Source organism: Oreochromis niloticus, linkage group LG23, assembly GCF_001858045.2.
Source record: "Oreochromis niloticus isolate F11D_XX linkage group LG23, O_niloticus_UMD_NMBU, whole genome shotgun sequence".
In the NCBI taxonomy this organism is placed as follows: Eukaryota; Metazoa; Chordata; class Actinopteri; order Cichliformes; family Cichlidae; genus Oreochromis; species Oreochromis niloticus.
Genome location: NC_031986.2, coordinates 2,450,690 through 2,473,358, shown reverse-complemented (window position 1 = coordinate 2,473,358; position 22,669 = coordinate 2,450,690). Strand labels below are relative to the sequence as shown.

At 41.1% G+C, this 22,669-nt stretch overlaps 1 protein-coding gene across 2 annotated transcripts in view; it reads left to right on the top strand.

Annotated features, from left to right (window-relative positions):
* Positions 1-22,669, top strand: part of LOC100699956 (E3 ubiquitin-protein ligase HECW2) — a 91,511-nt gene that overhangs the window by 19,759 nt on the left and 49,083 nt on the right. Inside the window, exons 4-10 of one of the 2 annotated variants that reach the window (XM_013277246.3) lie at positions 2,150-2,244; positions 5,541-5,616; positions 5,689-5,858; positions 9,007-9,149; positions 9,697-9,797; positions 16,356-17,251; positions 17,437-17,560. In XM_013277246.3, the coding sequence (XP_013132700.2) occupies positions 2,150-2,244; positions 5,541-5,616; positions 5,689-5,858; positions 9,007-9,149; positions 9,697-9,797; positions 16,356-17,251; positions 17,437-17,560 (1,605 nt within the window). The remainder of the gene's footprint in view (positions 1-2,149; positions 2,245-5,540; positions 5,617-5,688; positions 5,859-9,006; positions 9,150-9,696; positions 9,798-16,355; positions 17,252-17,436; positions 17,561-22,669) is intronic. The other variant, XM_025902819.1, reaches the window with a different exon arrangement.

Here is a 22,669-nt window from a genome sequence, read left to right as displayed (position 1 = left end):
CCTTCAGAATAAAACAGGAAACTAACAGACACAGAGGACCAGACAAGACACTGAACTTAACAGACAGACTCACGAGCAGACACAGTGACACCATGGACAGACAGAGGGAACATAGGCAGGCATAAGACAAAACTCTAACACATAGCAAACCTAAACAAAAGACATAACAGAATAAACAAGAACATAGAATAATATAAAGAAACACAAAACACCGAGTCATCAGACTCAGGACCATGACAAATGTGGGACAGATTTAACCCTTTCAAGGCAGGCGTTGCTGATTTGCAACAGTTAAAAACTAACAACCTGATTGCCCCACATACATATTTTATGAGTTTTTTTTACTCAGAAGTACCACTGCAGGACTTGGTTGTGCATTAGCAACAAAAACTTAATTTGAGCCTGAGAGAGTTAAAGACCTGGTTTACTCCAGTCTCAAATGATCAAATTTCTATTTGTATTTTTAAAAAAATAATTTAATTTTAAAATTTAATTTAATTTTACAAAATTTAAACATATAGTATATAATTGCTGTTATTTTTTAGCTTCAAATACTTAGCTTTTAAATAGTTTTTAAAAAGTCATCAACCCACTTCCATGCCATTTTAAAATCTAGCATATTGAAATCTAGAGCCAATGTCACAACACTAGTAAAACTACATACTTTTTTAAACCACAGTGTTAGATTAGAAGTGTGATATTCATCTACCCATGTTATATATATAAGATACATTGCCCTTGGGGTCTTGCATATATTGGCAAAACCACATGGAAGTTGAAACAGAGAATAAGTGAACATAGAAGTGCGATTCACAGATTTGGTAAATATTATCCAGTAGACGCCCACTTTACTGTTATGAAATTTCATGTAGCATCTTTACGATTTTGTGGCATTGAACATGTTCCAGTGCCTCCAAGTGGTGGAAGACATGACCCATTACTGCAGAGATGAGAGGCGTTCTGGATGTTATGTTGTAGTTTCATTAATAAATTCTTCAACCTGATCAACCAACCAATCAGCAAATTAAAGAGAAATAACAGTCCATCATTACTTTAGGAACTGAAGGACAGTCAGTCTGGAAAATTGCTAAAACTTTAAATGTGTCCCCAAGTGCAGTTGCAAAAACCATCAAGTGCTATGGCTCAAATGAGGACCGTCTCAGGAAAGGAAAACCAAGAGTCCCCTCTGCTGCTGAAGATATTTTCATCCAAGTCACCAGCCTTAGAAATTGCAAGTTAACAGTACCTCAGATTAGAGTCCATTTAAAGGCCACACAGAGTTCCAGTAGCAGATATACACAATTCAATTCAGTTCAATCCAATTTTATTTATACAGCTCCAAATCACAACAACAGTTGCCTCAAGGCACTTTATCTGTTCTCTTCTGGCATCTAAATAACAATTTCAGCCAGTGCTGTTAGGGATCTTGTCAGAATTGATGGCATTATAAGCACAGAAAAGTGTGGTCAGATTTTGATCTGCCATGCAAAACCATATGGATAGTTTATTTAATTGGAAACAGCTTAACATTTTGATATGACAATGTGAAACACTGGCCTTGCCCAAACACTGGCATCGCAGTATAAGTATACCTGGATAGAAAAACACATAGTGGAACACTATTACTCATGGATTGGCCTCCTCAGAACTTTACTGAAGCAGTATGGGATCATCTTGACAGAGAATGCAACAAAAAGCAGCCAACATTCAAAGAAGAGCACTGGAATGTCTTTCAACGAGCCTGGAGAGCTATTTGTGAAGACTGCTTAAAGAAATGACAAAAATGCTTGTCTGTGTTCAGCGTGCTCATACAAAATATTGACTTACATTGAAAATTGAAAAGACTGTGTTTTTTCCTTTACATACTGAATTTAATGTATTTTTGCATAAATCACTACATTTCCTATTTTTCTAGCAAATTCATATAGAATTGTGAGGGATAACTCAAGACTTTTGCATAGTATGTAATATAATGTAGTAACAGATTTATGTCTCAATTTTATTTAAATAAGGTGTTCAATGATTTTGGAATCAATGCTTTCTGTTGCTGGCAGATATTTTACTAAGTTACATAACTCTTAAAAATGTTTTTTTTAATATATGGAATTATGATCATAAAGGTAGAGTGTTGTGTTTGCTCTCTTCACAGCCGAGACGAAGATCTGCTTTAAATATTATCATGGTATAAGTGGAGCATTAAGAGCAACAACACCTTGTATCACCGTCAAGAATCCTGCAGTACCAGTATGTATAGTTGTCTATGTCCCACCTTCTTTTCTTCCAGTCATTGTTTTATACTCTGTCCAGGTGTGGGCCCAAGCAGCTGCAATTTGTTACAAATGTATATATTTTATATCTGACAATAAATAAAGGAGTTTAAATTAGCATCACAGTGAGGACAAGCCAAAACTTGACCAAAATACAGGCGTTTACTTGGCTGTCTAATATATCAGACATGAGAAAACCTTTCAAAATAAAAGGCAGCTCAGCTCTACAAACTCCTTAAAACTTAAACGCACACCTATATCACACTATGCCGATCTCTTCCATAAGAGGAAAGAAAAACACACCAGCTATATTAAAGGAAAACTGAGTTGTTATTTTTTTTTATTATCAAGTTTGATTTTTCTATAACATGTAACAGATGTAAGTGATTAGGCAAGTGATTAAGCACAGAACTGGATTTCATAATTTGTCACATCCATGCTCTAAAATATACGGAAAGACTATAGAAATATAGCAATGTCCTTCTCATACTACTGAAATGGTTTTATACTACATGCCTTTATCTCACATGCATTTCTTTGGCCAGTTAACCATCATGCACGTCACTGGACTGTGGGGGGATTAGAATAGAATTTCCTGTCTCATGTTGCATATGTGTATGCTTTCACAGAACAACACATATCCATAAATACCTTTTATACTCAAACTCTTACAAATAATATACATATTTACATATATACAGTACATACATAACACACATTCATATATTTACCTAGTAAGACATTTGTAATAGTAGATGGTTTTAATGGCAGTGCAATCTCTAGTAGTCTTTAGAGAATGATTCAACTTAGAAAAAATATGAATTATATTAGCAGAACTTCAAAAATTAATGATGCATGTTACCATGATGTGTTTTGGGAATCAGTTTCACCAGGTTATTTATTCATAGTTGAAGACCATCTAATTCAGCAGTATTAACTATTGAGGGAAGCAGATATTTTCCCTTAGTTATATGAGCTATGTTAGAAGATAATTCCACTGCTCACAACTCAATATGTAGCTTGTTTTTTGGTTTCCAATTCAGAGTGATGACCTTCTTCTTGGCAATAGTTAGGAATAATACTAGAAGTGAGATTATAGAATTGTGAAAATAAAGTTCAAAGGTGTGAAGGATTTGTTAATGTTAATAAATTTAAATTAGCTCAAGGTTATATAAATATAACCTTGAGCTCCTCAGCTTAAAACGTGATCAAAGATGTTTCTGTGTTGCTAGATTCATTTTTTTCCTCAGGAACTGGGAAGACTAGCCCGGGTACCAATCCTAAAGGATGATGCTACCACCCCCATGCACTTTAGGGATTGTATTGGCCAGGCAATGAGCAATGCTCCAGACATGACCCTCAAAGACTTAAATCTTTGTTTCATCTGACTAGAGAATTTTGTTTTGTCATTATCTGATAGGTTGCCTGACAGGTGCCTTTTGGTAAACTCCAGGCAGGCTGTTCTTTATAATTTACTGAGGAGTGGCTTTTGTCAGGCCACTCTACCAGACAGGCATAATTGTTGGAGTGCTGCAGAAATGGTTGTCTCATTGGAAGGTTATCCTCAGAGCACCGCCGGAGCACTGTCAGCGTGCCAACTGTCAGGTTTTTCATGTCATGGTCTGTGTGCGGCAGGCAGGAATGGAGGACCCAAATGCAGACTCCAGCATGCGAACTCAAACTCAAAAACCTCAGCTTTATTGCTGGCATGAGTCAATACAGAAAATAAACTGGGGAACGCTAGAAACTAAACTAGAAACACACAACACTGAACAGAGGAAAACACAGACAATAAATACAAGGGTTAAACAAGGGAACAAGAACCAGAAAGGAAACACAGCTGACCCTACTTAAACAGATGAGACCGGGGAGACGCAAAACAGAACCTGGCGCACACCGACGGAAGACTATCAAAGTAAAACAGGAAGTACGCAGAGACGCAGACTGACTAAGGGAACAGACAGATGCACATGAAAACAAGACTGACCTAACAGGGGAGGAATCACAAAGGCAAACCAAGACTAGAAATAGAGAATAAACTCAGGAGTAAAATCATACTGGGCAAAGAAATATAAAATACACAGAGAATCAAATAAATTAACAAGACTCAAAGAACCAAAAACACAAACACTGGGTCGACGACCCAGGTACCCTAACACGCAGCTTCCTGACTAAGGCACTTCTACCCTGATTGCTCACATTAGCCGAGGGACGAGCTCATTTACAGATGATAGAGGCCATGGTGCTCACTGAGACCTTCAATGCTATAGAAAAGTTTAATGTAGAGTCCAGACCTCCTGGGATCTAACAATGTCTTACGATAGAGCTTGTACAGTGTGAATTTGCAAACCCCACAGGGGTTTATCTGGGCCATACTGTAAAGGCAAAGCAGTATGTGCTCAGTGTGTGGAAAGGTGCTAATGAGAATTTTTTAGTCACTAGTGATTAAAAAAGGACTCCAGGCATTTTTTTTTAGCCTTTTTTGTTGCTTGTGCTTTGTGTTGTAGGACTTTCCTTTGTGATGTCTGACATTGCCTTTAACTTGACCTGCTGAACAGTTGACCAGTGTTCTACAATCTCGCAGTGGTCAGCACTGTTGCCTCACAGCCAGGGCCTTTCTCTGTGGAGTTTGCGTGTTCTCCCTGTGTTTGTATGGGATCTCTCTGCGTACTCTGGCTTCCTCACACCGTCCAAAGACATGCAGTTAGTGGGGTTAAGTTAATTGGTAATTCTATAATGCCCATAGGTGTGACTCGGAGTATGAATGGTTGTCTGTCTCTATGTGTTAGTACACCCTGGACAGGTCCAGGGGTACCCCAACTCTTGCCCTAAGACAGCTAGGATAGGCTCCAGCCATGCCACGACTCAGAATTGGAGAAGAGGAAGAAATGGATGGATAAGCAAATCCAGGTTACACAAGCAACTGTTCAAGAGTCCAAGAGCTTACAAAATTATTTTTTCACTCTTACTGACTCATCCTGATAAAATAATGGTTAATAAATTCAACCATTAATACATGGAGCTTTGTGAAAAGAATAATATATTTTGGACAGTTTATGGCTTTGGTAAGCCATAAACTGTATTTAAACAGTGAGATTCAATGAGGGGTAATTGTAGTGAGGTAAATGGCACTAAGCTCTATCATGAGAAGAGATGTGAGAAACAGTCTTAACTCCACCCCACTTAAGTCTTCCTGGTTAAACTTTTATCTGTTAGAGTCAGGGCTGAAAACATGTTCATTTTCTTTTGTTTTTCTTTTTTTTTTGTTATCAGGTGAGGGGTGAAGGCCAGGTGGAGGAGCAGTCAGAGTATGAGCACTGTCGGAAACTTGTCAGCTTCACCCTGTCAGGTGAGATGAATGAGTCAGTGGAAATGTGCTGGAGAATGAATACAAAAATACTCATGAAGTATTCCAATTCAGACTTCCGAGCAGTGAACCTAAAGAAAGGGATGTTCTTCAACCCGGACCCCTACCTGAAAATGTCGATCCAGCCCGGGAAGAGGAGCGGCCTCCCTAAGTTTACCCACCATGGCCAGGAGAGACGCTCCTCCATCATATCCAACACTATCAACCCTGTGTGGCATGGGGAGGTTAGCATAACGTCACACTGACTCAATAAGATATAAACTCATACACCATTTAAAGGAGATGTTTAATGTATGGGTAAAGATAAATAGGAAAAGTTGAAGATGAAGAGCACTGGTGTTGATGCCAAATCCGTTATATTCTTATAGCAGGGCAACAATAATGGAGAGTGCAGTCTGTCGATCTGTGGAACCAGCACCTCAATACAGGAAGTCTGGGTTGGTTTTCTATTTAAATAGTTCACCCTCTGATCCTATGAGTTTTACCCAGCAGGCACTACAGAGCTTGGATGGAGCCGATGGGTGAGGGCACTCTATCTGTCTGTGACATCCGGAAATCTACCCCACCTATTCTAATAATAAACTGGCAGCCCTAAGTAGTCTTGCATGCTCTGGCCATGCCAGTTCTTTTACTTCTAATAGAGTTATCATTAGCTCACTGTCACATGAACATCCATTTTCAGGTATTAGAACCATTTCACTACTTAAATTTCTTATTCATCGTACTAATTAGACTTTACTGTACTTTGATTATGTTTTTGATTAAGAATAAAGATGATTTGTTATTAGCAAAAGTACATATAGATAAACTGTTCTAACGCTTTGTATCACTGTAAACATAAAAGGCTGGATGTCTGTATATTTTTTATAGGTACAGACCCTACAGGGCATACAGAGAAAATGTATAAACTGAATCAATTTCAGTTTTGGTTTTCATTGCATATAATGTATTAATAACTAAATTCAGTTATCTATATCTTTACCACACATTTGACTACATACAGGTACTGTAGGTGCAGTAAATGGTTAAATGCTACTCATTGCAATATACTGGGCATTCACTGATAAGATTGAACATACTCTATTAGGCTACGTTCACACTGCAGGCGAAAGCGCATCAAATCCTAAAGTACTGAATCCGATACATATCTGATGTTTTAGAAAGCGACTTCTGTGTGAACGGTCATGTCGCATTAAATCCGTCTTTTACGTCACTGACACAAGACAGACGCCAATTATCAGCGCCGGAGAAGCGCCCCAGAAGACATCGTGAATGCGTCCTGGCCATCCAGTGTAGATGTCAGTGAATGTTGGGAAGACAACGAAGAAACGTGAACATTTTATTTGTACTGTATAATCTGCAGATCCTGACAGAAATTTTCAACTATCCTTTGAAGCACCGCTCCTCTCTAAAACAGCAATAAGGATAATTATTAGGTCATATGTAAATAACAAAATAACTTTACAACTTAAAGCAAAATTGGGAAACATAAAGTCAGAAACAAGTCTTTATATTAAGGGCCATCAGTCAAACAATACTGTTTGCTCTGGGTCTAAACAGAGCGCGTTGTGTGTGACGTCTTCTTTTGCGCATGCGGGCCGCTTTGAGGGTTCACACTAGAGCGCACATTTTATTTGTAGTTCGAACAAGCAGACAAAAAAATCGGATTTGATCAAAAAATTTGAATTGAGCATTAAGACCTGCAGTGTGAACGTAGCCTTAGAGGCTGGGATTAGGTAAAGATGGTCCTTGATGATCATCTATGTCCAGCTGAGGATGAATTTGTACACTCCTGTAGTTAAAATAAATGAACTTACATCAATAGTGTTGACTCTACTCTTTGCCTTGGCAGAGTAATAAAAGGAAAGATAGAAGAGACAACTATAGTTATGTGGCAACATATGGACTGATGTATTTACAATCAGCATTTTAATCATGAGCTTTAAGGCAGTAATAATAGCATTAGCCATGTTTAGCACATTACCTTCAACAGGGGGTCAGGCTGTCCACAGACACACACTCCAAGGTTCAGCTCTCCATCTCACTGCAGAATCCTTTCATATTCTTCATGTATATCTTTGTTGGGCAGAGTGTAAATACAGAGGCTGTATTTTTATATAAGCACACATATTTCTTAGCAGTGCAAAGCTATCTACACAGCTCTGTAGAAAGATCCAGGCAGCCAGTGTGTCTCTCTCTAACCAATCAGAGAACTTCTTACATCGGACAGTGTGGCTAACTTGCATTAGCAATTGGAGGCGTTGAGTGCTAGAGCAGCTGGCAACTGGCAGCTGGAAACCTGGCCCCCCTTTGGCCATTTATCAAGACTACATGAAGTATCCTCTGAAGGTCTATAGGAAGAAGTTTATATGTTTTGAAGTAAATATCTGTACTCCTTACATTTTCAAAACAGGCTTGTTACTTTCGGTTTAACACATCTGAGGGGAGTTATTATTTTATGTTCCTAATCATACATCCTAATGGTGTATCAATCACTAAGGGATGTCGCATAAAAAGAGATGAAAGAGACAGAACTGTATGCCAAAGTCAGGGGTTAACATGGGCCGGTGTTTTTCATTGGCACAACAAGGTAATGAGTGTTAATGTCCATAAGTTGCAGTTGAGGTACTTCAGCATCTAGCTAGCACTACAATAGAGGTGCAAGCATGACATGAGTTTTTTAAGTGGCAGGTAATTTCAAAAGCATCGTTTCTATCAGCTTAACAAAAATCAGCACACCACACGCAACCACATAAAACAATACTTGTGACCCTGAATTTTATAAGCAGAACAACATGGGTTAATGGATAGATGCAGCATTGCAACCATAAAAAACAACACAAAAATGGCAAATTTTAGAAGTGTTCTGGGGTCATCTATCTATCTATCTATCTATCTATCTATGGCATGGTTTGTTACTTAGCCATCAGTTAAATGATAACTCCTGGATTTCTGTTTTTAAGCCCCTTAAATCCTAAAACTCTGTGTAAATCCTTGTCCCAGGTTAATCCTTGCTTTGTCCTCTTCTTTTTTCCCTTCTCTGTTTTCATTTTAAAGCAGCTCTTTTACTTTGAGATTGTTCCATTTGAATCTACCATGTCAGCTATGTAATACTGTCATTCCAGTACATTCCAGTGTGGTACTGTGATAGAATGCCACCTGTGCAACATTTCAGTTGAGAAATTTACTTGCTACTAAATATTCTGCAGTCAACTGTTAGTAGAAATGATTTGGAATGACAGCAACTGAGCCACGAAGTGGTAGGCCAGGTAAAGTCACAGGGCAGAGTCAATAATTAACTTTATGTAATGCAAGCACAACTGTATAAATATACTAAATTTTCCAGCATTTTGCTATTTACTCTTTCTTTAGAAATATACATTTGTGGCTTTGATAACTGATGTGCTGGAGATTGAGGTGAAGGATAAGTTTGCCAAGAGCCGGCCAATCATCAAGCGCTTCCTGGGCCAGCTGATCATCCCCATCCAGAGACTTCTGGAACGGCCAGCTGCTGAGTAAGTTGGCATGCAGAGCCAAACATGAGATAGGTTCAAACCAAAAACAGGTAAAGGACAAAACAACTGTGCAAGGAAAGTCAGTCGGACTCAGCGTCAATGACAGTGTCACGTGGGTTGTATTTTTTTTTTTACATTTCTTTAATAGAAGGATTGCTCTTTAAGACAGAAAGAGCAACCTTCTATGGAAGGTCTGACCTTCAGCAACCTATGTAGTTCAGTCAGTACCTATCCATAATTTCCAATCAGCTTGCTGGTCAGGCATTAATTTAAGTAAGCAATGGTGACATACAGTTTGTGCAGTGTTAACAAAAGTTGTCAGTCTCTAGGCAAGTCGCACAGAAATTACCAGTAAATTCACCATTGTGGAAAACTGCATATAAATCAGCAGAATGTAGTTGATACACATTTACCCATCCAGTCACTTGATTGTTGATTGAATTGAGATCAGTGGGCTGAGGAAAGAGAGTGCTTGTTTTCTGTACTGTATTGAAATGCTAGTAGGTGTTTGTCAGTAGGGACAAAACAATTGTTTATGTGTGTGCAGTGATCAGACAGTCAGCTACAGCCTGTGTCATCGTCTTCCTATGGACCATGTGAGCGGGCAGCTTATGTTCAGAGTGGACATCACTTCAGCTGGACAAGAAGGTGTGTATGTGTATCGTTTGTGGTCTAAATGGGTAATTCCTTATCTCAAAAGTTGGACCATGATGCCAGCCATTAGTTTTTGAAGTCACATTTGAAGAGCCTTAAGATGAACGTTTCTGCCTTTGCCATCTTGGTTGCAAAAAACAGATGTGACAAGAAAGGGTGGCTCTGTTTGTGAAAGTGCACAATTATTAGCTAATGACTTGTGATTGCCAAGTTGTAACCAATGAGCGTGCAGTGTCATAGGTAATCCTCCATTTTGAAACAAGATATGACTGAGCCTTAATTTCTTCTTCAATATGATTCCATATTCAGTATCATCTCCTGGATAAATATCTTATCTTCGTTTTTTGCTTTGAGGCAAAGCACACCTAGAGCATATCTCTTTTCCAAGGCTCCAAGTGCTCCATCGTATACAAACTTATCAAAAATAGCAGAATTGCTGTATTGTTGATGCCATCATTAGTGATGTGCGATACCACTGATTTCCTTTCCGATCCGATACCAAGTAAAATTCAGGGTGGTATCGACGATACTGATCCGATACCGATACTTTGTACAAAAACTTAATGTTTCATTGCATTTCATAATACAATATATAATTGTATTATGTAATTGTAATAATAATATAATAATATAGCTTCATAATGATTACAGGACATCAGACTACTTGTTCTTATTGCTTAATAATGCAGAATTATCATATAGAAATAAAAAACCTGAAGTTGTGCACTATTTGAGCATGTTGCCTGGCTGCAGCACTAAAGGACTCCGCATGAGACGTCTGTCTCACCCTAGCAGCACCTGTCCGTCTCCTCTCCTCCTCTTCAGTTCGCCTTAACATAAGCTCATCATATTCTGTGATATGATTTACTCTGAGGTGTTTGACGAAGTTAGTAGTGTTGCCACAACACCTCACTGTCTTGCCACATGTATCGCAAACCGCGTCTTGGCTGTTTGTGGAGGTAAAATACGTCCACACATGACTCCATTTAGGCTCAGCCATTGTTGTGAGTGCGCACGCCAGGAGCTGCGACACATTTATACAGCTGTATTTCGCATATGACTATGAAAGGCGTAAGAGGAAGTAGTTCCTTCCAAATTAGACGATCCGAATGATATAGTTTCTTTCCACTACGTTCCTTTTAATGGAAAAACTACAAATTTACCCAAGAGTACTAAAATATAGATTTTTTAATATGAGAATCGATTCTAGAACATAATTTACTGGTATCGGAAGAATCGATATTTCAGTATCGATCCGCACACCCAGTAGCGGTTTTAGATACGGGCGACACGGGCGGTTGCCCGGGGCGGCATCGTGGTGGGGGGGGCATCACGGGCATCGGCAAAAAAAAATAAAAAATTGCTCGTACTCATGCTGCCCCGACATCATGCCAGCGCATATTGGGGATGGCATAGGCACCGATCGGTTTTCTATCGCCCAATTGCTGGGAGTAAGGGCGCCCTCCGTTTGCGGGGTACGCCTGCTGCTTGCGGCACAGGGAGGAGAGGGCGGGGCGGCGGGGGTTCTCTGGCTGGCTGGAGCAGCATCTAATAACCAACTCGCAAAATAAAACAAAATAAAAACAAAGCAACAACACGAAAACACCAGACATTATGATACAGACTTATAATTTGCACCGATGTTTTTCTATATTTCCCTCGGGATGAATAAAGCATAATCAATCAATCAATCAATCAATACACGAAAAGTGAGCGCGAGAGCCCTCGGCCTGCTCGCTGCTGAAGTCAAAGTAAACTTTATTGTCATCTCCGCTACATACAGTCCAGTATAGAGAGAGACGAGACGACGAGGCTCCAGTTACAGCAGTGCAAGTAAACAAACAATAAATATTTAAGAGTAAAAAAATAAATATACACTTTAGGACCAGGAGTAAAGGGATCAATAACAATTTAAAATGTATATTTTATATTTTGTTGATTTAAAGTCTCACACACAACCCGTTTTTAAACTTTAAAAAAAGAGAAATGAAGAGGAGTGTAGCGACTTCCACAGTCGCTAGAGGCCGGGGACTGAGCCTGCCTATTTGCCTGACGCGCTGTGAACTTTACGCAATAATGCGAGAGGTGGAATTGCTTGCTTGTTTATTAAAGTGCTTGAAAAGTTTACAGAGCAATGTGATCGGCTCGCGATTCAAACTCTTAAAACATCACAGGCTCTAATGCAACAAGGGGAAACTCGTTGTGTTGCGGTCAACAAAAAATACAGCTACCCAGCCCTGCTCTGTCAAAATCAAACCAGTGAAAGACAGACTGACAACGCCCTCTTAATGTCACCGCTACCACCCACGTGACTCCCGTTACACATCACCATAGCAACCAAACAAATGAAAACCCAGTGATCATTAAAATTCAATACATTTAATTATGGCTCCTACAAGGAGAAACGAGCAAAAGATACAGGTAAGCAGATGTGTCATTGGATAATGGCAGGTCATGTATCCTAAAACATTAAGAATCAGAATACTTTCTTAATTATGTGGGTTACAGTTCCTCCAAGAAGAAATGGTAAAAATAGTTACAGTAACAGACTAAACTCCAAACAATATATACAATAATATAATATTAATATAATAGTAATTAGTCAGTGTCAATTGTTGATTTGTCCTGTTCTCATTGTATGACGAATTATGATGTCTGTTTAGTAGCCGTTTGCATACTATATTTTCTCTGTCTTCATATGTGTGTGTGTGTGTGTGTGGGGGGGGGGGGGGGGGGCGCCAGAGGGAGTGTTCGCCCAGGGCGCCAAATAGGCTAGGACCGCCACTGCGCACACCACTAACCATCATTGTTATAGGCAGCGCATTATGATAGTAATGTATGGTAAATTACTCTCATTCTCACTAAAAAGGTAAATACACACATAGCCCTCAAATTCCCAAAACAAATGATTTAATGAAATAAAATATGTTACTTGTACTTATTATTAGGCAGTGCAGCAATTTAGGGATATAGATGAAAATGTACAAATGAGTGAAGAAAGTGTGTTGCAAAGATGAAAGTATGGAAAGGAATAGTTTGAGAAACTCATGAATGAAGAAAATGAAAAAAAGGAGGACTGGGGGAAGAAAATTAATGATGATGTGCAGAGGATTAGTTAAGGAGAAAGTAAGGGCAGCTCACACAGCGGCTCACAAATGACATACCTAGGAAGGCATGAAGATGTCTAGGAGAAAGGACAGTGGACTTTCTGACCGGATTGCTTAACATAATCTTGGAGAGTGGGAGGTTTGGAAAAGAAGTGTACTTATATCTATACTGGTACTCTGTGTAGCAAGGTTGATGTACAAAAAACTACCATTCAACTCGAAATATCTCAAAATTTTGAGTTTTAAGAACTCAAAATTTTGAGTTTTAAGAACTCAAAATTTTAAGTTATTTTCAGCGGTGGAAGCAAGCTTTCAAAAAAGTTCAAAAAGTAGCTATACTGTGTTTGTGGACTAGAGAAAGTATATGATAGACTTCCAAGAGAGGAGTTATGGTACTGTATAAGGAAATCGGTAATGACAGAAAACATGTATAAGGATGGTGAGATTATGGTGAGGTGTGCTGTAGAAGTGACTTATGGGTTTGAGGTAGGTGTGGGATTACATCATGAATTACCGTAAGGTCGCAAACACTGACCTTAACTGAGGCAAGTGAAGCCTGCAGATGTAGCGCTCTCCCTGGGCAGAGGGATGGCTTCAACAGTAGTGGCACAGAGGAACCTGTGGCTGACCCTCTCTGACGTCCCGTATAGGGACAGGGCTGTATATCTGGACGAACCAGTGTCTGCGGCTGTGTTATTCGGACATTCACTCGAAGCCATTCAGGCTGAACCGTTGCTATGGGTCATCGGTTGCAGTTCCGGGTCAAGCCACCTTCTTTCTGGAGAGTTGTAAACACTACTGTCGGCAACGAGGCAGCCATGATACTGAGGGAGGAAATGTTGGGGGTGTCCAAATTCATAGGCTGCATCCTCCTGAGGCCGCATTTGTAGGCTGATTACGTCACAGCAACGCGACCACGATGCCCCCTTGGGCATGGACGCGCTGGCACACCAATGGCCAGATGTGCTCCTGTATCCATTTCCCCCAGTGGAAATGATATGTCTAGTTCTAGAGAGAGTGTGTCGGCAGTCTCTCTTTCTGATTCTAGCAAGTCCTTGGCAGCTTCACAGGGACCTCCTCTCTCAGGCGGGAGGTGAAGTGGTTCATCCGCGCCCGGATCTGTGGTGCCTTCATGCTTACCTGCTGGTTAAACTTGATTGCTAAGGGTCTGCTACCTAGTGTGATTGCGATAATTCAGAGCACTAGGGCCTCATCCACCAGAGGCTTGTACGCTTACAAACGGCGAGCCTTCGAGCAATGGTGCCAGGACCGCCACACACTCCCATTTCAGTGCTCTATTGTGGATGTTTTGACATTCCTGCAGGAGCTGCTGGATAATTGCCTTTCATTTTCGACAGTTAAGGTCTATCTAGCGGCTATATTTGCTTGTCATGTTGGCTTTGATGGGGTGACACCAGGTGCACATCCCCTTGCCATATGTTTTCTGAAAGGGGTTCACTGGCTGAGACCTGTGCTTAGGTCCAGTGTCCCTGCTTGGGGCTTGTCTTTGGTGCTGGAGACCCTTTGTAGCCCCCTGTTTGAACCCATTGAGTCTGTGGATATGAACTTTCTCTCGTACGTTTTTGTGCGGTTTTATCGACTGGATGTTACAGCCCCTTCGGTGGCTCATACTGTCCTTTCTGCTTGGTCTACTGCACACTAAGGTGGTGGTGGTCCAATTCCAGTTCGGTTGCTGCCCTGCGGGGCGTGTATATATGTCCCATACTTGTGTGTTGTACCGAGTGAATCGACTGAAAGGGAACAAACAGTTATATCTATAACTTCTGTTCCCTGAAGGAGGGGAACGAGGTACAACACAAGGTGGCCCCACTGAGCAGCTTGGTTTGGTGAAGAGCGGCTATCGAACTGAGGGATGACTGTGATGACAGCGGTTATATGTGCTGGCGGGGCTGTGCCCATGTCATCACACGTCATCTCCATTAAAGCCGTGAATAAAGGTTTCTTCAGCCAGGACACGCAAGGGCGTGATATCCCATACTTATGTGTTGTACCGAATGAATCGACTGAAAGGGAACAGAAGTTATAGATATAACTGTTCGTTTCATTGTCCTGTGTTTTACAGTCCACATGCAGCTGGAAAGTTGGCAGAGTGGAGTCCAGACTGACATGGTTAAAATAACCACTGATGGTGATCAATGCCTCTGTGTGTTTACACTACAGGCCATCAACAGTTGCATGTATGATGTTACACGCTGCTGCACCATTAGCTGATGGTGGTACAAAAAAAAACAGTTAATATAGTGGAGGAGAATTCCTGTGGTAAATAATATGGGCGCAAACTTACAGCTAAAAGTTTAACGTCAGGCGAGGAGAGAAGTTCCTTCACAGTAACATGTCCTGGAATACACCACCTTTCATTAATAAACAATGCAATCCCTCCACCTTTCTTCTAACTTCTCAGCTTGGCCTCTCTGTTGGCCCAAGCAGTGAAAAAGCTGGATGACAAAGCCGGTGGCACTGAGGCCCAGGTGCAGCCATGCCTCCATGCATAATAAGCTGCCTCCCGATACTGCCTCTGATGTTTTATCAGCTCCATCTTATTAGTCAGAGACCTCACATTCCCCATGATGACTGATGGAACAGGGGGTTTATATTTCCTTCTCCTTGTTTTAACTCTTGCTCTGGCCTGATGTCTCCTCTTGAGTTCCTGTGGAACTCTGGGCAGCAGCGGTGTTTTGCAAAATGTAAATAAAAAAGTACTGCGAGGGCCATAAAACATGCAAAAAAAATGACCAAGATCCACATGCCACATGCATGTGGAGGCATACTCTGGAGAGAAGAGGAATGAACGTCAGTGAAAACAAGATAAAATACATGTGTGTAAATAAGAAAGGCGTAATAGTGAGGGGCAGGGTGTGTTCAAGTACCTGTGGTCAACCTTCCAAAGCCACGGACAGAAAACAAGAGAGGTGAACAAGATAAGGGCAAGCAGAGTGGAGTGTATAGAGATAAGTGTCACTGTGTGATTTGTTATAATAGCAGCAAGAATGAAAGAGTAAGTTTAGAAGATTGTAGCGAAACCTGGTCTACATGGTGAGTGGTTTGGAGACAGTGACACTGACAAAAAGACACGAGGCCGAGCTGGAGGTGACAGAGTTGAAGATGCTAAGGTTTTCTTTGGGCGTGACCAGCACCCACAGAGACCACAGAGAAGATTCATGGATGTTGTGAAGGAGCACATGCAAAGAATTGGTGTGACAGAGGAGGATGCTAGAGATAGAGCGAGATGGAATAAGATGTTCCCCCGTGGCAACCCCTAACAGAAACAGCCGAAAGAAGACGAGGAAGTGGGAGGTGTTGTTTTTGTTCTGCTAACATGTCATGAAAGCACACATTATTAAATTAATGATTTTTGAAATTCTTTCTGTTTTATCTCTCAGTTGTCACATCCTCTGCTTCTCATCCATTCTCTTTTCTGCTCTAGAAGCTTCGCCAGACCCTACGGGAACGATCCTGGGTGGTGTAATGAATGGTGACCCTGGGAGTCCCTCTGACGACGAAGATCTCCATCAGCTCTCCTCGTCTTTAGGTGCTACATGTGGACCTTCTCGCATGGGTTCTGATGAGGGCTCCTTATATGTTAATGGTTCATGTTACTATGGTGATGACGGTGTGTGGCAGGAGCCTGGGCAAGTGGGAGAGGTGAATCTGCTTCCTGTGGCTCTTGGCAGCTTCACCCAAAGGCAGGTGTCACTTAATGACTACCTAGATTCCCTCGAAGGTCCCAGGAGCATTGGGGACCGACCTGCTGCAGGGCCATTACCAAAGCTCAGCTCCAGCTTTCCCACAGACACACGGCTCAGTGCCATGCTACACATTGACTCAGATGAGGACGAGGAAGGAGCTGGGCAGCACTGGGATCAATCGCTGGAAACAAAGACACAGCAGAAAACCAACTCAGCTACACCTGAGTCTTCACAGGGGAGCAGTGGTTCAAAAGGCGAGTCACATGGCTCATGTGAGGCAGGGCCTGGAGTTCAGGCCACAGGAGAGGCAGGTTCTTCTGCTGGTGCTCAGTCTGGAGCCAACACTGCAGGGCCTGAAGCTGGAGCAGGAGCACAAGAAGGTGCTGCTGCACTCCCAATACAGACACGACAATCAGCAGATAGAATAGAAGAAGCTGCCAGAGCAATGGCTACACAGTTTATTGGGGAAACTGCCACAGCTTCCAACTCATCTCAGGTATCAAGGGCTGAGGCAGCTGAAGTCAGATCTGGAGAATCTCCAGGGGAATGTCCAAGTCAGGAGCACAGCATCAGGATGGGGAAAAACCCAGAAGTACACTGCAATCCCTCACTTGGTCCTCTTTCACCCATTCAGGTGAGGGACTATGACTTTAGGAGCATCATCCCTCTTTAATATTGGTTCTACATGTGGCAGATTACCTTTAAAAGCTGAATTGAAACTATAAATTATCAGTAGTTTATTGCTGACAGTCACTGTCAATTTGACAAGAGCTTTGACAAAGCCTCACCTCTGCATGTTTCCTCTCTCATTTTTTTCAGGAAGTGAGAACAAAAAAAGATGAGGAACCGGGGGAGTCATTAAGCAGTGAGGCAAATGGGCCAGCACCACCTTCGCTATCCACCTGCACGGCTGAGCAAGGAAGAAACATGACATCTAAAGCTGGTAGGTTCTGTCACAATAAGTATCAAAATTTTGCTAAAGGCACTGAAAAAAATTTTCAAACTTGATTTCATTTTTTAATATATAAAGTATACAAAAATAAACAGAAAAAATACAGGAGTACCAAATACATTCAAAGGACTCCTTTTGTTTTTCACTCATAGTTTTACATCTTTGATTGTGCAAACCTCCAGTTGCAGGTTTTGTGTACTTTTTATACTCTCAGTTTAGTCTTTAGGTTTTATAGTTATAAGTGTTCCTTCGTATGTTATTTGCTGTTTTATTTTGATAGTCTTTTTTATGTGTTTAGTATTCAGTTTTACTTTCCTCAGCTTCGATTTCCCAGTTGCTTGCACCTGTATGTTCACTTTCCGCAAGTGTCTCCGTGTTTATTTGTACCCTCAGCTTTTGTCTGCTCGTCATCATGTCATGCAGTTTTCTGTTTGTACTGTTTTGGGTCCACATTGTTCACACGCTGTAAGAAGAATACAGGTCTTAACATTCTGGTGTAGTTTTATCCTCATGTGTAACAAACCTAATTCTTTAACAACATATTGAATTTTTTTTCTGCTTCTGTAATGTAGCTATCTTGAGCAATAGATCTGTCCATACCAGAGGAGTTTAATTCATCCAGGCATTACATATTTTTCAAAGTATATAGAGAGTAAGAAATACATTTTTTAAAAATAAAATCCTTGGGCATGTATATCTGGACTTTTCAGATTTTCAGCCTCATCTTTTAATGATTATAGTAATTATATTTTTTTACGTTAAATGTGAGTGGTTTCATGTGTAACAATGTGAAAGTTTAACCCTTGTATGGTGTTCGTATTTTTGTTACTCAGCCAGTGTTCATGGGTCTGGTGGACCCGCTAGAGTTTTGGCTTTCCAATTAACACTATCAAACAATTTTACAGGGAGTGCAGAATTATTAGGCAAGTTGTATTTTTGAGGAATAATTTTATTATTGAACAACAACCATGTTCTCAATGAACCCAAAAAACTCATTAATATCAAAGCTGAATGTTTTTGGAAGTAGTTTTTAGTTTGTTTTTAGTTTTAGGGCCCGGTGGCGCCAGTGTCCGGCAGCCTCGCCTCTGTCAGTGCGCCCCAGGGTGGCTGTGGCTACAACGTAGCTTGCCATCACCAGTGTGTGAATGTGTGCGTGAATGGGTGAATGACTGGGTATGTAAAGCGCTTTGGGGTCCTTAGGGACCATAAAGGCGCTATATAAATACAGGCCATTTACCATTTTACCATTTAGCTATTTTAGGGGGATATCTGTGTGTGCAGGTGACTATTACTGTGCATAATTATTAGGCAACTTTACAAAAAACAAATATATACCCATTTCAATTATTTATTTTTACCAGTGAAACCAATATAACATCTCCACATTCACAAATATACATTTCTGACATTCAAAAACAAAACAAAAACAAATCAGCGACCAATATAGCCACCTTTCTTTGCAAGGACACTCAAAAGCCTGCCATCCATGGATTCTGTCAGTGTTTTGATCTGTTCACCATCAACATTGCGTGCAGCAGCAACCACAGCCTCCCAGACACTGTTCAGAGAGGTGCACTGTTTTCCCTCCTTGTAAATCTCACATTTGATGATGGACCACAGGTTCTCAATGGGGTTCAGATCAGGTGAACAAGGAGGCCATGTCATTAGTTTTTCTTCTTTTATACCCTTTCTTGCCAGCCACGCTGTGGAGTACTTGGACGCGTGTGATGGAGCATTGTCCTGCGTGAAAATCATGTTTTTCTTGAAGGATGCAGACTTCTTCCTGTACCACTGCTTGAAGAAGGTGTCTTCCAGAAACTGGCAGTAGGACTGGGAGTTGAGCTTGACTCCATCCTCAACCCGAAAAGGCCCCACAAGCTCATCTTTGATGATACCAGCCCAAACCAGTACTCCACCTCCACCTTGCTGGCGTCTGAGTCGGACTGGAGCTCTCTGCCCTTTACCAATCCAGCCACGGGCCCATCCATCTGGCCCATCAAGACTCGCTCTCATTTCATCAGTCCATAAAACCTTAGAAAAATCAGTCTTGAGATATTTCTTGGCCCAGTCTTGACGTTTCGGCTTGTGTGTCTTGTTCAGTGGTGGTCGTCTTTCAGTCTTTCTTACCTTGGCCATGTCTCTGAGTATTGCACACCTTGTGCTTGTGGGCACTCCAGTGATGTTGCAGCTCTGAAATATGGCCAAACTGGTGGCAAGTGGCATCTTGGCAGCTGCACGCTTGACTTTTCTCAGTTCATGGGCAGTTATTTTGCGCCTTGGTTTTTCCACACGCTTCTTACGACCCTGTTGACTATTTTGAATGAAACGCTTGATTGTTCGATGATCACGCTTCAGAAGCTTTGCAATTTTAAAACTGCTGCATCCCTCTGCAAGATATCTCACTATTTTTGACTTTTCTGAGCCTGTCAAGTCCTTCTTTTGACCCATTTTGCCAAAGGAAAGGAAGTTGCCTAATAATTATGCACACCTGATATAGGGTGTTGATGTCATTAGACCACACCCCTTCTCATTACAGAGATGCACATCACCTAATATGCTTAATTGGTAGTAGGCTTTCGAGCCTATACAGCTTGGAGTGAGACAACATGCATGAAGAGGATGATGTGGACAAAATACTCATTTGCCTAATAATTCTGCACTCCCTGTATGTTAAATTACTCAACAGATGTTTACTTTATTCCAATTACGAGCCATGTGAACAGCAAACATGGTTAATTTTTTCCTTTTACCTTCGTTCGATCACATTTATGAATTAATGTGCTTCTCGTTTTTTGTCAATAAAATGTTATAAAAAAAATAAAATCAGTTCTAATCAAGTGTACATATCCTTATACCATATTTTGCAGGTTTTGATGGTATATACTGCCTAAAGGGACAACGGCCTCTAAATGGCATGGGTCTCACAGACCCGAACACCATACAAGGGTTAACATAACCTTTGCACATCTAACCAGATCAACAAATCCATATGTAAAAACCCATATCCAAGGCACTGAGCAAAAGTTTAACCAAGTGTTCTTTTGACCATTTCAACTCCAGACACAAATATTTTCTTCTCATCATTATTATTATTATTATTTTTATTATTATTAAGCATCCATCCATCCATTCTCTTTCCACTTATCAAACTTTGGGGCTATGGGAGGGCTATCCAAGCTGTGATAGGATAAGAGGCGGGGTACACCCAAGACAGATCGCCAGTCTGTCGCAGGGTCAACACAGACAGACATCATCCGTAGTCATGTTCCACATTCACACCTATGGACAATTTAGAATCATCAGTTAACCTAACCCCACAAATCTCAAAAAGTTGATTCTGTTCATCTGGATGTGGTGTTTTCGTGGGAGAAACATTTTGTCACTCATCCAAGTGACTTCTTCAGTTTCAGCTGACTGCAGGTTTCCCCAACCTTATAAACAGTACATCTGCAGAATGACTGACACCAGCACCACTGACTAACTGATTTCCTTACCTGGATGATTGAGCATGCATGAAGACAGACTAACTCCACTTACTGCGTATGCTTGGACTGTGGGAGGAGCCATGAAGAAAACATACACACTCCATACAGGCCCCAGCCAGATAATGATTAAAACCCAATCCTCATGCTACCCCCATTACTATTATGATTATACAGGGCATTATATTATACATTTCAATACACAACAGTCTGCTCACTATTGCATGTAGTATTTATGCACCAAAAACTGCACCAAAACTCATCTTTTTACCATACCTAATTCACTTTTCTAATGCTCTCTCTCATCTGTTTTAATCACTGGTGACAATTAGTTAACATATCAATAAAGTCATGAACACTTCATTGGACAATTCAAATCTTAGTGTAACTCTCTCAGTCTCTTTCAGAGTTGACAGTCCCACCAGACCTAATTCAAAATGTCCAGAAAAGTCATCTTTAATTGGTCTAATTATCACAAAAGTGAAAGGTCACAATAGTGACATACAAATAGTGCCCCTCTACTGCCTCTACCTGCATTTCTAAACTAACAGCACTCAATGACCTGGCAGGACAAGTAAGGGAGCTGCTAACAGCAGGTATTCATCCAGACTGGCTAACACAGGGCAGAACAGTCCTAATCATAAAAGATCCCCACAAGGGTACGACACCATCAGACTACTTTTCGATTATCTGCCTCCCCACATCCTCATTTTTTTTTTTACTGTTTTTTCACTGGTTTTGCATTTGGCTAGGGTCAATGTCAGTATTAGAAGCATGAAACGATATCTGAACCCTACAGACTTTGCAAAGGTAGTCCAATAATAAATAAAATCAATACGTTAATTCCGTACTGACAGAAACGGACGTATTAAATTGCCATCCAGTCCAGGATAGCACATCAATACATGCCATTGCCAGAAGGCTTGCTCCTAGCATGGTCTCAACAGCATGGAAGTGATTCCAGGAGATGGTTACTCTAGGAGAGCTGAACCGGCCAATATAAGGTTCTTAACCCATTGGCAATACCAGTGTCTGCTCCTTTGTGCTAGGAGGAACAGGATGAGCACTGCCAAAGCCCTACAAAATGATTTCCAGCTAGTCATTGGTGTGAATGTCAGAAACAGACTTTATGAGGGTGGCATGAGAGCCCGCGTCCTCTACTGGACTCTCTTCAGTAGAAGCCATGGAGTATATTTATATTTCACTAGCTGGGCCCATGTCATCATTTTAGGTTTGACTGCGTTTTAGTAGGTAAAGGTGAATGCTTGGACATGAATTGAGCTGAAGTTTGGGGAAGGCCTCGAAGGGGACTGGCAAAGGCTCCCGGGCCTGGCAGATCCCCATGCACTAAATAGAAGTGAAGAAGTTAAAGAATTGAAAACAAGGAAGGAGGGAGGGTGGGGCACGTAAACGAGAATGAACAGCTTGCCAAACTGGAGGAACATATATAGATGACAACTTGAAGGAGCATGTTAGGAGGCGTGGTCCCGCTCCTGAAATTCCGATACATAATTTCCAAATATGATGCTGCCTGTAGCATTGTTCAGCATGATCAGTTTGATGATGGGTCAGTGGTGGTTTGGGGAGGCATGTCCATGGAGAGACGCACAGACCTCTA